We start from the raw sequence: 16499 nt of genomic DNA on the forward strand, positions 1-16499 counted from the left end.
GTCTCCGTCACTTCTCTGGACATGAATAGAAAGAGAAGGGGAATGTAAGACTGAAAATAAACATTTAATGAAACAGAGTGTGCACTAAACCATGAAAGACGCCATAGACACTGCAGCAGGGGTGTAAGAGCGAGCTGTTGAGAACTTTCTAGACAAGAACATATAAGGAATTCTGCTGGAATGTTCCACGAAGGCAGCAAAGTAGAATGGAAAGCGAAGTCACCACTTCCTCTGCATGGCAGTCGTGTGGGCTGACAACTCAGTCATGCACGTGGCAATCTCATTTCTCTGAAACTTTGAGTGTGTGATTTGTGCACGCCCTCCTTTTCCATTTTTGCGTCTCTTTTGAGGTAATTCTTACCAACATCCTTGCTTACTCGCAAAATATAATTTTTCTTGTTTGATTTTCACGTTTTGCGAGACCTTTGTGAGAAGCTGAAGAATTGTGGGGTCAGCACATTCAGATACATATCTGTTCTTGAAAAGGCTGTGCCCATAGAAGAGTATAACTTAGCTTGTTTGGGAATTCAGTTTAATGAATGGTCAAGTTCACCAAAATTCTTCCTGCGTCAGCCCAGTTTATTTAATTTTTTGAAGTGTTTTTTTTTTACATCTAGTTTACGTCAACATTGATCAATCTTTAGATCATCAAATATTCCGGAGAAGAGGAAATGCCTATATTAACATCTTTATCTTTTATTTTTGAATAATAATTGGGTTGTGTGTGTGTTTATACAGCCTAGAACTTGGTCTGCCTCACAGGGGCGACGAGTCTCCCAGCTGTAGATGAGCATTTTTTGATATCCGTTCTTTACACGCTTTTACAAATGAATTGATATTTGTTTTGGATTTGGACTGCATATAATGAAAAAACATGCCTTAAAAGTTTTCTTCTGAAGGTGCAATTGGCTTTATCTGTGGTAGTTCTGGGGCCAGCATTCCTTAAAGCCTGACGTGCAAAAATACATTCTTCCTGACAGAAGATTTCTCTCTCTTCCTTCGTTTCCTCCTCCAATTTTCTTCTTTCTTTGCACCTTTCCTGCATGCTAAGCGTCTAAGCGGCTTATAACCCCCCATCCTAAACAACAGGGATTAGTCAGACTGGCAGGAAATAAGTACCGAAAGGAACTGTTGCTATCATTTGACTCAGATTCGGGTGGTTCTGTGATGGGCTCTCGAGTGTCTTTTCGGTAAGGACCGTGCTTGTTTCATTCTTAAGCTGACAGTATGGCGGAAGCTACTTGCTCGTCAGACCAGTCCTATTTCTATCTTTAGCCACGTGATTATGCTTCCGTCCATACATGCGTGCTGGGAGCAGGGTCAGGAGATGAAAGCAGGGATGTCGCAAACCTTCTAAAGTTTGAGTTCAAAAGGTTCGAAAATTTTTAACCTCGCTAAGGTTCGAATTTGAAAACTTTGCAACTCTAGAACCCTGCCGAGGTTCAAACTAGAATAATTAAAAAATGTCAAGGTCTCTGAAAGTTTGAATTCGAAGATTTTGATTTTTTTCTAGGTGCAAGTTTAAGAAGTTTGGAACTTTCAATTAAAAGTTTGAAGTCTCTGATTTTTGCGAACTGAGATCAAATTCTGCAGTTTGTTTTTACGAACTGCGAAATTTGAACATGAATTTCACGAACTGAGGTCAAATTCCACACTAAGTTTTTATAAAGTCATCTAAAAAAATTGCAAAAATATTTTTACTGAAAACGTTGCCTGTACTACTCGTTGTTTGTTGTAATGTATGAAACAAGCGTTGAACTGGTTGAACGGTTCATCAAAAAGCCCTGAGGCGGTCAGGTGAACATACTTCTTTGCAAACTAGTAGCAATCTGATCAAACATCGCCTGCATACAATACTGGCATAAGGCAACTAAATATACAGGACAATGCATGCACATAAAGCCATCCAGGCTTCCTGAAAACTTTTATTTGCTGTGGGCGTTGTTTTTTTTGTTTTTTTTTTTTGGTGGGGTGATTTGGGGTGAAAAAAAACATTGCCCCCCAAAACACAGCTGGTCAGGTCACGACCGGTTGTCATCGGGCTAACTATACTCCCACTGTCTGGAACATTTCTTCTTCGATTAATGAAGATATTAACCGCTCTAAAATGCAGCCGGCTACTAATGCTGATGAAATAAGCGCGGATCCAGCGTTCACTTTAGCGCATCTGCACGCCTTTTCCCAACCAACCGTTTACTCGAGGAAACTGGGGCTATGAAAGACTCCCCAGCGAAGCGCCTTGGTTGAAGTTTGACCCTGCAGATTAGGGATCTAGTGATCTGTTGGGCCACGGGTTACCTTGGGGCAACCTACGGGAAAAGTTTTGTGCAGAAGGCGAAAAAGAAGATTGAGCAGTCCTGTGTTAACCCACAGTGCAGTCAGAGCGATAGCTGTGGCACGTCACAGCGAGGTTGTTGGGCATCGGCGTTGCATTCACACACTGTTGAATACAGGATCAGAAGCGGTTTGGACAAAAATAGACGTTTGACCAATCATTTGGTGGTTTAAAAGCGAGTTGTTTGGGGCACCATCAGGCTAAGTGCAATTTTTACCACTTCATGCTTTGGTGATATCTTGCATTATTTATATTTGTAGCCCTGAATTGATGGGGGTGCATTTGGTTCGAAGTTTGTCTAATGTCTTTTCAGGAGTTTAAAGTTTGTCCAACTTTTCAACTTAACAGTTGCGAAAGTTTGAAAATCCTCGAATTTCCTAGCGTGATAAATTTGAAAGATTGAAAATGTTGAATTTCATAGTGCAAAAAGATTAGAAGTTCGAAAAAATCATATTTTTCAGCACCAAGAATTCGGAAGTTTGAAAATTGTCAAATTTCTTGTGTAATAAGTTCGACATTTCTAAACTTTGCAAATCTTTCGCAACCCCTGGTCTGATCTTTGAACCTCGGATTCGCAGAACGTTTGCGGCATCAATGAAAGGGGGGTGGTTGATTGGTTCTGCGAGTGCGTAACTCCCAGAGCACTGTCAGCTCAAGGGTCAATGAAGATATTTCTTCATCTTTTCTTTTTTATTGGGCCAGCAGCATTAAGGTGCTAGTTCTGTATTCCTAATTCTTTTTTTTTTATGTGCCAAGCTACGTGTTGGTGGCATGGCGTATGTTCAAGAGTGCAGATATGTCACTAACAATTGAGAACAACTCAAATGTATTGTAAACCATTTTTCTTCTTTTTGCCTATTAAGGAGTTGTGTGAGTACGTATACCGAGGTGTCTCGGAGACACACAGCAGAGCTTTCATGGTCATGGCACTTTCTGAACCATCTTCATTATCAGCATTTGTTTCCTTTTAAAGAGGGTCGAATATTGTCGTGCCAACCTTAGCCGGAAACGCTAAGCTGATGCTTCGCCGCAGTCTCCTTCTCCGACATGTTTTAGGCCGTCGTGCCGTGTTCTTTTCTTTGAGAAAAACGTAGAATGAAGGCTCAGAGAATTCAACATTTGTTGTACTGTAAACAACTTTACTTTTGCGCTCCCATAATTTCGTGGATTTCGCTAAGTATGAATTTTGGAAATATTTATTATTTCTGAAATCATAACTGGATGCAGTTATGATTTTATGTGCACTCAGGTACTATGTGGTCTTCGATGTTTGTACATTAAATGATGATATCAGATGCTACAGATACTCAAGACTGAAGTTCTTTAGGCCATGGCTACCTGATGCATGATGCAGATGTCCATCATCTCGTTAACTAGCAGAGGCTTGCCTCCTAGCCCTAAAAGGAAATGTTATTTGTGGTTTGATTAGTTTGTCAAAATCGGTTGTGAGTCTTTAAAGCTCCGTGGATCTTTTCCTCCTGCTTAGGAGATGGTTCTGATCATAAAACATACTCTTCTGATGGTCCTCTTACCTCCTCTCGAACTACATACCCCTAGACATTTACTTTTTCTTCAGACATTGACCTGCCTTATATGATCCTTCTGGCAATACATAGTAGTATTGTCTTTACGCTTTGCACTGCTGCTTTTGTACAGTGTCGTGAAAGGTAAAAGCACACCATGCATGACGTTGGAAGGACTTAGTTTGCATGTATGCAGGTGTACCGAATGCTCTAATTAGTCCAAATCGTTAAAAGAATATTACGAATTAGGGTTGGGATGCAGATACAACTGGAGGTAATGCTTGTGGATGCAGTTTTGAGGCAAATGTAAAGTGTGCAGATGCAGATAGTATTGAAATTACTACCATACTTACCCGATTCTAATACGCACCTTTTTTCTTATAAAACTCTACCTAAAAATGCCTGTGCATCAGAATCGGATATGAAATTAAAGGGTCTTGTTAGAATTGGGTAAACACGGGTTAAGCTAAAAACAAACATGTTTCATATTTTTGGGCACCCCAAAATAAAGACTATTATTAAGATTATTATTATTATATATTACATCTGGAATTACCTCCAGGCAGCACTTTGTGAAGTACTATGAAAAAATGTTTTATAAACCCTTTAAGTGTCTATATCTCACTCAATGTTTTTCTTTTTGGGGTGCAGAGGATAATTGTGGGCTATAAGCCGGATCGGGCTGAGTCTCAGGCTTCCGACGAATGGGAAGACGACAAGGTCATCAAGGCGGCTATTTTCTACTCAATCTCTTCCACTCAGAAAGGTGAGCCCCCCAGGAAACGCCCATGTTGCATAGGGTGTCAACTGAAAAGAGCAAACTCTATATTTGCACCACGAAAATAAACTATGCATCGTTGTAAGCTTGAACTTCACCCCAATGTAGCACCACTGTAAAATACCAAGCAAGTGCCCACTCAAAATTGGGAGATAAGTGTGGAAAGCTGGAGATGGGTGCTTGCTAGGTCCATTATCGAAAATGCAGGAGCACACTGTCACGTGGTCCCTTGCTTGGTTCGACCGCAAAACTCAGAATGACCGTTGTTTGCTCTGCTAGCCTAGCACACCAGTGCATGAAAACAGAACTTCGGCATTCCTTTCGCCGACAAGAAATTGCCCTAAGATGCTCGACGGAGCTTTAGCATCAGCAGCGCTCGACAAAAAGAGTGATGCTACCATCGCTAATCCCAACCACTTTCACAATCTCACCGTCCGAAAACGGACCGCAGGCCAGAGCATGTTTGTTGACATCAGCATATCTGATGGACAAAACATGTCCGAGGGCCGGGCAATTCCTTCACTCCAATTTTGTTGGCCGTGCGCGCTGCACGATTACGTTTTTTATTGCTTCCGCAACTTTGCACTTGCAGCCATAACTTGAGTGTGCATTCTGCCATGCTTGGTTTGGCTTCCTGGTTACTTGACCAGAAATCCAAATTGAGAAAAATTAAAAATGGATTGATTATGCATCGTCTAGTCATCATCACTAGAGCCGTTTCACCCACACCATGCCCGTGCTCTTCATTGGTCGCGAAGATGACGGCCGCCCAAGGTGATTGGCTACTTGATGTGTCTCGTATATTTTCGAACTGACTTAAGTAGGAGAGTGGGTGCCGAATATGTCCTTTGACGATTTTTGAAATGTGACAAAAGTGGGGGGTGAGCACTTATTGTGACATCGGCGCATGCTCGGTATTTCAGAGATAAGAAGCGGAAGTTCCAGAACTCTGTGTTGTCTGATTCAAAACGTAAAAGCGATTTTCTCTAATTTTTAATGAATACATAGGGAGTTAGCATTAGTTATTCTAAACAGACACCAATTTTTGGTCGGAAATTTTTTGGAAAATCGCTTCTTATTCTTGAATTATATAATGTAGAGTTCTTGGCCTTTTGAAATTTTTACTCTACTGCTAGCACTGCATTTGGGTGGAGTTGAAGCTTTGTGGAATGTATAGTTTACTTATGGGTGGTGTGAATATCACGGCTTGTTTCTTGTTTTTTTAAAAACCAACACCTGGTAGCTTATTGATTCACCGACGTTTGGTTGTCGTCCTCTGAATGAACCAGGATTCCTCCAGTTGTGATTCCGATGCAGAACCAACTGCGCCAACAGCACACGCTTGCTTTCAAAATGTCACAAGGCAGCGAACATATAGTAAGGGAGTGTGCATGAGGCAGGCGGAAGGAGAACAAAGGCATGCTTTAAAGGGAATGGGAAGATGTAAAATAGCAGGACCAAAGCTGGGCTGTGCAACCGCGAGAGATGCAAACTTTACGTTCCACTCCCACTGGAGCGCTAGCTTTGGCAGGACTTTCTTTCAGGGACTATGCACGGAGATGTTAGTGCTGCCGAAGCACCAAATTCATACCAAGTACATTTGTGCACCATTACTGCAAAGCAATGCACAGTACATTCTGCATTACCATTGTATTTGCCATGATAGTGAGTGTTAAGTTTGAGATTTATTCTGTGTAGTTCTGTTGTTCATTTTCCTGTCTGGAAAATAAAAGCGTCTGTTGAGGGGGCATTTTCTTAGAGGCCCCTTGTATTGGCTTACCTTTGCAGAGATTGTGTTCTTTATAGCTAGTGCAGTCTGTTGTTCTCACGGTACTATGCATCCTACGTAACATTTGAACTCAGCACACCATGCAGCATCTGTACTCGAGCATGTAAGCTCTTTGGATGGGTGCACCTTTACACATACGCCCGCCATCTAAGTGTGCAGTGATGGGTCGGAGCCAACATGGAAGCACAACAAAGCTGCTGTTAGTTCATCATCACCTTTCAACCTTGAGGCGTGGGCATGTGTTATCTACCTAGACAGGAAGGGGAGATCACTCACGTGTCTACAAATTGAACAGCGGGAAAGAGCTTGGGAGATTTGACTTTGAAACGGGGACCAAAAAGGGTGAGGGCTATGTCTTTCGTACGAAGGTTTCTTTTGATGTAACTTGTTGTCCGGCACTGTAATAAATGTGGCCACACTGGTCACTAAAATCTACCTCATTGCAATGTGCTGAGTGGGACCAAACAACTTTTATGTATTTTTTTGACAATTTCTGAGAAATAACCATCATCGGTCGTCTCCATCTCAGAAAGTTGACTCTAAAAAAATAAAAAAAAGGCTTTTTTTTGGCAAAACATATATATTTTGTTGGCAAAAAGTACATGCTTCAGCATCATTTTTTGACGTGACAATGTCCCACCTGGGCCGGTTTTCTCGAAGCGATGGTAAATCCATTTTGGTAGACCACGGTGCCTAGGAAGGAAAAAGTACCTAGGTACTGTAACGGCTGGATATAGAACAACAATAATTATTTTTGATTGGGCAATAAGATGCGCCATCTATCGGTGAAACAAGCCAGTTATTTTGTTTATCCTCTTTTCCCGCTGGTTGTTATCGATCTAGTATGGTATTTTAAGTCAAAATATAGTAATGTTGTACTTGAAGACCAATTTATTTGCTTCCGATGGTACGAAGAAATTTTAGCTACTATGCTAGAGTTTGTCGACAAATATTCAAAAATGTAAGAAACATTTCCTTCAATATATTTCGCCATAAGCAACGCATAACTTTCCCGTGTTCCTTCCAGTCAGGCAATGCCGGTAGTACTGTAGTTTCGTTTTTGTTCCTTGCGACGCACGTTTCTGCGATTCCTGCTGATCTCAACTGTTTGCCCTCTCTTCCGTTTGCCCAACCGATCCACCGGTGACGAGAAGCTAAGCTTCTCGTCACCGTTGAATTGCTGGCCATGGGGGATATGTAGAAACCTCCATGTGGTCGGCATACTGTCGGCGCACTGCGAACAAAAAAACAGTACAATGTCCCAGCTGTTCACTCGGAACGAAGACTTTATCGAGGATAACCCCCCCTTCTCCGCAAAGTAATCGCTGCTCACGAGTTGGCGTGCATAGTGTAACAAATTAAACGTGTTAGTATAAATATATACCAACACTCGTTCGCAAAACATTTTTTTACTCACCATAAAAACACTGCAAGGCTTATGTACCGTCATATGTCTTGGATCCCGGAATGCTGTCGTCGGTTAGTTTAGTAGTCTTTCTGAACTACCGCTTTGCTTGACGTGCTAATAGGTTGATGGTGCGGTGTAGTGTAGTGTTGTGTGTGGTGTAGTGTAGTGTGTGTTTGTGTGTGTGTTCTCATAGGTATACGAGGGAGTCAACTTACACTCTACATTTCACCCTCATTTTTCTTTTAAAACATTTTGGGTTATGGCCCTGTGTACAAATTTGGTATATAAGTCCGTGTGCGTGTTTTTTCGTTTTTTTTTTTTTCAAATCCTGAGTGGCAGGTTGGCAGGCACACTCGCGTACGGGTTTTAACCTTTCTGCACAGCCGTGCATGCCACTCAGGGTCAGATTTTTGTATGCAAATAAATATTATTATTATTATAACAGCCGGATTGAAACGAATGTTCAGCAGAACCAAGCAGAACTATTAGCCCTCATTAAGCGACGCTGCGGCCATTTTGCTTGTAGGTACTGCTCCTCCCTCGGCGCCCCTGCTCTCCCAGTCACATGACCTAGAATTCCCCCTTCTAGGGACAATAGTTAACTTTAACCCACGGTTCGCGTTCGAGAAAACGGGCCCTGAAGGGGTGTATCTAGGGAATCATAGTGCAACAAAAATAGACCTCACTATAACCACCTACTGCTCTGTGACTATAAACTAGAAAGCAATTGTTCTCGTATCGTGATGTAGCTACTGTCCTTGACCCTATGCCTCACTCATTTGAAACACGCCCATTCACTCCTTTCCCACGCAGGGTGGGTGCACGCTCAGTACAGTTTGACTCGCCGTTGCTAGCAGACGTGTCATCAGTTGATTTGTTTCTGATATCATTTTAAAGTTGAACAGATATTTGCTTCTTAACAGGGGCTAATATAAAACTTGTGACAATACTGGGTTACTAATTCCGCATAAAAGTTGAAACTTAAGCTGTACTCATCATTGAAATGTCAAACATTGATAGACCTCACCAATCCAAACATGATGGTGAAAGAATCGTAGAGATATCTTCATCTAATCAAGAGATATGCACCCAACAACATAGCACTTCCAACGCTGACATGACGTAACCGGCTTCACCATCTTGTGACACGCCTCGCATGTATTTGGTACAGTAATCCCTCATTATAACGGAATCACTTGCACACATTTTCAACTGATCATTCTAAGTGTATCTGCGCCAACCACGCTTATTACGAAGTGCCGAAAGCACGCAAACCTACACGGAGGCGCACAGAGACTCTTGCGTTCCCTACCCTGTCTCCACCGAGGCAAAGGGCAAACTGGGACGCGCAGGCCTTCGCAGGTGCGCTTGCGGCGTACTACGCACATGTGCGTCGTATGGAAGGTTGGGAGTGTTTACCGAAAGTCGCTTAAATCTGAGAGGTTGAGAAGAGTGGCCAGCCCGAGTCCGAAATTGTTAAAAAATTTGACATTCTGGCATCGGCTGTTCGACACTGTCCACCGTTTTGCAAAACAAGCAAGGCATATTGGACAAGTTCGAGAAGTTTCTCATGCAGAAAAAAACGTGCCCGCGACCCAAAGATGAAAGATCGCCAGCTACTTTCCGCACATTGGATTTTCTCTCGCAAGCATGCTTGCCAAGCCGGCACACGATTTTCATAGCTGCAACAATCTCTACGAGAGTGTGTGAGAACATGTTGGCAAAGCCACCGTTTTGAATCAGATAACTTTGATTCATTCGTGCTTGTTGATCCGGACGTGCCTGTTGTTGCTCCTGCCACGTATACTGCGATTGTAGACCTTGCATGCGGCCAGGGTAAACACAATGTGACATCGGAGAGGCACCTAGGGAAACGCCGACGACTGTGGAGACGCGAAACATCCTACGGCTGCTTTAAAATAAAGTGGAGTGCAGCAGCGGTGACTATGTTCGTGCAATGCCGGGAGTAGTTCTAAGATTTAATTATGTTTTTACTTGGTAAAGCTGCCACGAGGTGTTCATAACCAAAGCTTGTTTAATTAAATATACGGTCAGAGTGTTCCGCAGTGTTCCCGTCCACCTTCAAGGCTGCTGGCACTGTTTTTTTTGGCTCTATCGCTTTTGTCAAATTACCGCTTATACCGAATATTTTTGCCGTCCCGTTGACTTTGTTATAATGAGGGATACTGTACTTGTGTTTCATTCTATTAATTTTGTGATTTTCAAACAAATCTGTTACATTCAATATATCTGTTTTATTTCCCTAGACTTGGCACAAAGAGGTGGTCACGCCGAAAACTTGCGGCCGTGTCGTACACACAGCCTACCTGTTTTTGTTTTTTCTGACAGCCAATCTTTGTAGGAATTGCAAGGGGCGTCCTAAAAGTTCTCGGCCTGGCACAGAAGGAATGTGAGCAGAGACACACAACCTTGTTATAGCAGATGGGCACTTCTTAAGATTTGCGACACCAAAAATGGCGCATGCGTACAATTCGGTTTTCCTGTGGCGGCTACCAACAAGTTGCAATCTGCGCATGCGAGCTAAAACGAAGAAAGGGAAGACATTTTCGGTGATTTAATATTTGTCTCAGAAAGGCCTAAATCTGACAGGCATCCATAAGGCATGGTGGCGACTTAGGCACGGGATGCTCCATCCTAGAGCACAGTGAAGAAGCGGGCCGCAAAACTCAATCGAGGATGGGAGAGGCTCGAAGATAACCCCTGTCTTGGTGGACCTGCGGGAGTGACGGCGCAAGAAAAAATTGACCGTGTGCACGATGAAGAAATGGCATCGCTAAGTAAAAATTCAAACCATTGCACAGGTCACGAGCATCTCCAAAACCAGAGTTCTCTGCGTCTTGACCCAACGTCTTGACATGCACAAGGTCTTCGCCAGACGGGTTCCAAGGTTGCTCTCGTGTGACCAAAAACGCACCTGCTACACCTCATCCAGGGACAATCTCGAGCTGCTCGGGTCAGATGCTGCAGGCTTCCGCGCCCGATTTGTGACTGTGGGCGAAACCTGGCTCCACCACTTTCAACCCGACAGCAAAACCCAGTCTAAACAATGGAAAAACCCCTCCTCTCCACTGCTGAAATAGCTTGGTCTGTTCTATGAGCAGTCAAGATGATGGTCATTGTTTTCTGGGACTCCGAAGGCATACTGCTCAGCGATTACCTTCAGAAAGGGCAAAGCATCCCGGGAATTACTACACAACCCTGATTCATTGCCTGCAGGATGTGATCAAAGCCAAATGTTGCTGTATTCTCTGGAGAAATTGCTGTTCCATCGGGACATTGTGTCCCCACACTGCACTGCTGTGGTGATGGCTGCCATCCACTCCTGCGGCTTTTTTGTGGTCAACCATCCACCGTACTCCCCAGATTTCGTTTCATCAGACCTCCATCTTCTTCACTCAGCTGAAAAAGGGACTTTCTGATGTTTGCTTTTTACTGTGGAGCTGTTAAGCGCTAGGCTCCCCAGGATCGTGTCCGTCCGCACAGAGACGTTGACACAACACTCTGGTTGCCGCCGTCGCTCATAGATGGCGGTAGCTGTCCAGAGTGTTGTGTTTGCCGGTTGTCTGCTTGCCGCCGTCATTTATGGATCGCGGCAACCTTCCAGCCTTTCCACTCTGGCTTGCCGACTTGCGGACGGCCATTATACTTCATTCCCACCATAGTTCAGCTTCGCTGGTGTTCCTTCTTCACCAGAGTGGAAAAGCTAAAATTTTTTCAGTAATGATGACGTCCTTGATGCAATAACCTGCTTTTCGGAGGACCAAAATTTTTTTTTTTCCAAAGGGATTTAGGCATTGGGTCATCGTTGGGTGAAGGATGTGGATCTCAAAGATGACTGTGTCAAAAAGTAACACAAGTTCATTGACCTCTGCCACCTCCTTCTGGGTCAGGCTTAGAACTTTTGGGACGCCCCTAGTATTTTGTGCAGGATATGTAATCTGTGAAAAACTTTTCACAGATTTTTCTTGAAGTGACATTGAATACGAGGCCATATTGTTGTTTGCAGCTGTATGTAATTCTTTGTGGTACTACTTGCCTGTGTGCAGGTCTGCAGGGCATAGAGCTGGGCAAGTACCTGATCAAGGGGGTCGTGAAGGAAGTCAAGGCAGAGTTTCCCCACATCCAGGATTTCTCTTCCCTCTCGCCCATCCCCGGCTTCAAGAACTGGCTTGTTTCGGAAGTCCACAAGATCATCAAAGGTTGGGGCTTTCTCCTGTGTCAAGGCAGAATACAAGGCTCACACTGCTGTGCAAGCCACATATGAGATGGGTCCTGTTTAAATCAAAAAGTATTCAATTGAACCTCAATAATTCAAAGTCGATCGGACGACAAAAATGATTGGAATTAGTACCGTAAAACCCTGTAAGGGTGCCCACCAAAAATTAAGAAATAAATGGCGAAAAACATCTTTAGGGATGAAACAGCAAAACTTCATGAAAAGAATTAATGATTAACGCAAGGGGCATCCGCCACAAATCACTTGACACGGGAACTGATATCCCAGATCACAGACACTGCAAATTTGTGTTTCACAACATGATAAACAAGCGGGAATTTGCTACAAACTACTGCGTCATGGGAAAGGATACCACAGACTGTGGATGCAGCAGATTCGTGTTTCATGGTACAATAAACAGGTGGAAACTGGCTACAAGCTTGCATGGCACGGGAACCTCTATTGCTCTTGCAGATCGTAAACAAAAGACGCAGGATTTTGCTACAAACCTGCATGTCACGGGAACCGATATTGTGCATGCAGATCACGGACAAAGATTTGGGAACCCGCTGCAAACTTGCTTGTCACACGTACAGTCACCGCAGATCGTGCAGTTGGTGCGCGATGTGGGCGATGTTTTAGAATTTTTATGTTATGGACATTTAGCCACAAAAATGGGATAAGCAATCTCTCCGGGAAGGTGCCCTTAGGGGATTTTACGGTAAGTAGATTTTTGAATCACCCGATAAAAATGACAAAAATGGTGCTCTGAGCATGCAAACATTGTATGCAAACCCAAATTGCACATGTTTAAATGCAACACTTTATTCAAAATGAGACACATTAAGTAATCATCAATGTGGGGCTAGCTAGCAGCATCCTAAGTCACATCTTAGGAATAGGTCAACCAGTCAAGCTGCTTGGATTGCCCTTTTTCCTCGGCTCCCATCATGCTTACATGGCGAATAAAGCTATGTATTAAGTGCAGCGCAATCTTTCAAAATCATCACCATTGCCCTCTGCGAAGCTGCAGACGACATTGAGCGATCGAATAATTTCTCATAAAGCGGGAGCCCAAGGTGGGTCATTGTCATCATGTACTGCAATCACACTTTCAGTTACTGTCGAGACCGCTTGTAACGAAGTCAACAGGAATCGGAAATCACTTCGCTATATCCGCTCCTTCCTTATATTTGGACTCCATAAAAGTATCACAGACACAAAAAAAAGATAAGACGGGCCGTCACTTGCACATTTTTATCGCGGCTGCAGAAAGCGGTCGAGGCTTTCGTGCAAGCGCTTTCTGCTAAATTGGAGCCGCTTCTCGCCAACTACAAGAAGCTCCGAACGAAAAAAGATCCTGCGAGCTATGTACGGCCGGTGTCGAACCTGCGACGGCCGCCGCAGAGGACGCCATTCTTTATGTTTATGCACGCTTTGTCGAGGATGGTGGCACAATCGCGACAGTATTTCAAATTGAGTGGCTGTGTAGCAAGTTTGATTATTTTCTTATGTTCAAGTCATCGGAGAAGCTCGTTCCGACAGACTCACCATCACTGTCATTGGTGTGCGTGCAGGTTTGCTACTGGAGGTGTGCATTTTCCCCAGTGAACTTGTGCACGGGATTATCCACTTTACAAGAAAATCTTTGCAGTTCTGAACACTGCAGTGGCACAGCAAGGAAAAAACCAATCGAAAACTTAAAAAAACACAAAACTCCCCAAAAGAATTCTTTTGTTTAGTTCCTGGATGGGACACGTTATGTTACAAAATGAACTTTCCTCGAAACAAAAATTTTTTTTAGTGCAATATTTCAGTTGTGAGAAACGTTTAGAGTTTGGGGTGATTCTGATATTTGGCACTTTAACCCGAGATAAAAGTGTGTTTTGGAACCACTCATAAAAAGACTAAACTCCTCCCCCCCCCAAAATTTTTTTTTTTTACATGCCCAGAATAATAGCATATTTCAGAATGTGTACTTAGAATGTGTACAAAAAAAGATTTATTGCAGTATTTATGTAGTAAGACTCATTTAAGGTGCAAAGCGATTCCGAATCGTGCTCCTTTTTCGGTGAAACATTCCAAAATAAAACCAAATAGAAGCACATCACTATACTCAAAATGAGCCGTGACCAAAATATATGGCTAAAATCTTTGCCTTCTTCAACTCTTTCTGTACCACAGGCAAAAGTACTGATATTTAAGAGATCGAAAAAACATTTTTTTTATTTTAAAACCTACTCGGCATTTGGCTAATTATGATGCATCAAAAAGCAGCCAATAAGCTGTTCTTTAGAAGAAAAAATGGTTTACACTAATGCCTGAAAAAGTTGTCAAATTTATATGCCAAACTTGGAATTTGTGCAAAAATGAGAACAGAAATTTAAAACATTTGCAGATATAATTAATCATACTATGATTTCTAGAAATCCTAAATATATTGGGTGCTCGCGCCACTCTCGGCCACAAAGGCGGGGAGAGGGGTACTTCCAGTCTTCTATGTTTTCCTTGTGTTTGGGTGGACGTGGAACAACTCTTGGTTCACCAGCAAGCAACTGTATGAGAGCTATGCTTTAGAAATGCCCCCGTGCCATGCTTTTAAGTTGTCAATGTGCACCGGTTTAAACAAAATGTCACAAGTGAAGTTCTTTCGGTTATCTCAAAAAGTGGGACACCACTGACGTCGCTGAGCTTCGGTGATTGCAGCTAAGCAGATTGTGCAGTGTAACAAGCACGAGGATGTGGCGTCAGCTCACTTTGATCTACCATCTTTGTACAGCTATAGGGGCCAACCGGGCCATAACGGCACATGTAAATTGCGGCGTTCTTAGGTACTAAAAAAGGTACCAAAGAGGAACCAAAGGGTTTTCTCAGCAGCAGCGGCGATGTCAAAGGAGATGTCAAACCTAGTAATGTGATTCCCACATCTCCACGGCAGTATAGACGACATTTATGGCTACATTACCGTGGGTCAGTTAGATAAATTATCTCCATCGGTGCCAATGATCGCTACCTTGTCTCACTCTCTTAAATATAGCGGAAGAGAAGACGGAGATGCCAGAGTAAGGACAGAGTCCAAGAGCATTTATTAAAACTCTCCTAATGAACTACTATGTCCCCATACAAAATGCCCCCTCCACTGGCACGGTAAGAAAAAGTCCTTACCTGGCAGGCACAAGGTTCCGGAGAGCCAAGATCGGGGAAGCATCAGCAAGGTTGCCGGGTCACAGGTGGTAGTAACCGAAAGGTTCAGCAGCGGTCTTTGATTGGGAGACGCCAAGCCTATTCCCACACCATGCAGCTTTCTCTCAAAAACACCGCTACGGAAAAGTCCGAATGTCAGTAGCACAACTGATCGCTTTTCTAAACGCTTTTCTAAAAAGGAGGAGCACAAACCACAATTGAACTGAGTCCAGTGGTGTTTACTAGAACGCCAAAGACACACTGTCCCGAAACCCCTGAGCCGACAAGGTCAGATGAAAGGCTCACCCTGTCCACACAGTCCCGAGAGTGCAGTGCAGAACGAGCAAAGGAAGACCTTGCGACACATCCAATTTCTGTTGCATATACGGGATGAGTCCCCCCATTCTTGAAGTTGGAAACACATGTCTACTTCCTCCCCCCCCAAGCATAGTCATCACCCGGAAGCCGAGCGTTCCGACCCGCGGCCGTTATCCCAGCCATCGGTGAAGGGAGATCAGAGGAACCGCCACAGGATGCAAGCTGACACAATGATCCGGGAAAGAAACCTTGAATACCAAGGCTCAGCACATTAGAAAATTGGGCATTAGAAAGGCTTGCGTCGTGCTGAATGCAAAATCTTTCGTAAGATTGTCTGCTAAATGTAAGACCCAGCTCGGCAACCCCTGCGGGGAAGCTCGGCACATATCTTCAGCGCCTGGGGGAGGTAGGTGCCGATTGCTGATGCCTTGCAGTTCACAAAGTAGTTGAACGCTTTTAAGAAATTGTAGGTTTTAAGTCGTTCTCTGTATATGGACCAGGTGGCTCGAATAAGTAGTCATGAAGATGCGCTGACAATACCTTCGGCAGATTTGTCATTTCCTTTAGGGACAAGTGCTCTTTCTTTTTACCTAAGGGATCAGGAAAGCACGTCGATCCCATATAAGTAATTTTCAGGAGGTACTGCAGTTACCTAGTCCTTGGCCATGAAACTTTTCAAGTAAACTTCATGTGGAGGTGCATATCCTCCAGAAATATGTTTGTTTTTGCACACAAGCTTGGTATGGCATTGCACTGCTCCCTCTCTGCTGGCGTTTTTAGGGTTTGCAGCACACATAAAATGCATGCCTCAGCTCAGGACAATCTAGAAAGCTAGAATGACGCTATCCAACGAACACCTGTAGATAATCTGTGCCTCGGAGGTACAACGTCGCTGTAAGAGCTCATATCAAATGAATTAACGTCATTC

At 43.5% G+C, this 16499-nt stretch overlaps 1 protein-coding gene across 1 annotated transcript in view; it reads left to right on the plus strand.

Moving 5' to 3' along the window:
- Positions 1–16499, plus strand: part of LOC120849894 (malonyl-CoA decarboxylase, mitochondrial) — a 38729-nt gene that overhangs the window by 11265 nt on the left and 10965 nt on the right. The window contains exons 7-8 of the mRNA XM_040222175.3: positions 4510–4624; positions 11901–12053. Coding sequence (XP_040078109.1) covers positions 4510–4624; positions 11901–12053 — 268 coding nt within the window. The remainder of the gene's footprint in view (positions 1–4509; positions 4625–11900; positions 12054–16499) is intronic.

Source organism: Ixodes scapularis, unplaced genomic scaffold (genome assembly GCF_016920785.2).
Source record: "Ixodes scapularis isolate PalLabHiFi unplaced genomic scaffold, ASM1692078v2 PGA_scaffold2__306_contigs__length_199485367, whole genome shotgun sequence".
In the NCBI taxonomy this organism is placed as follows: Eukaryota; Metazoa; Arthropoda; class Arachnida; order Ixodida; family Ixodidae; genus Ixodes; species Ixodes scapularis.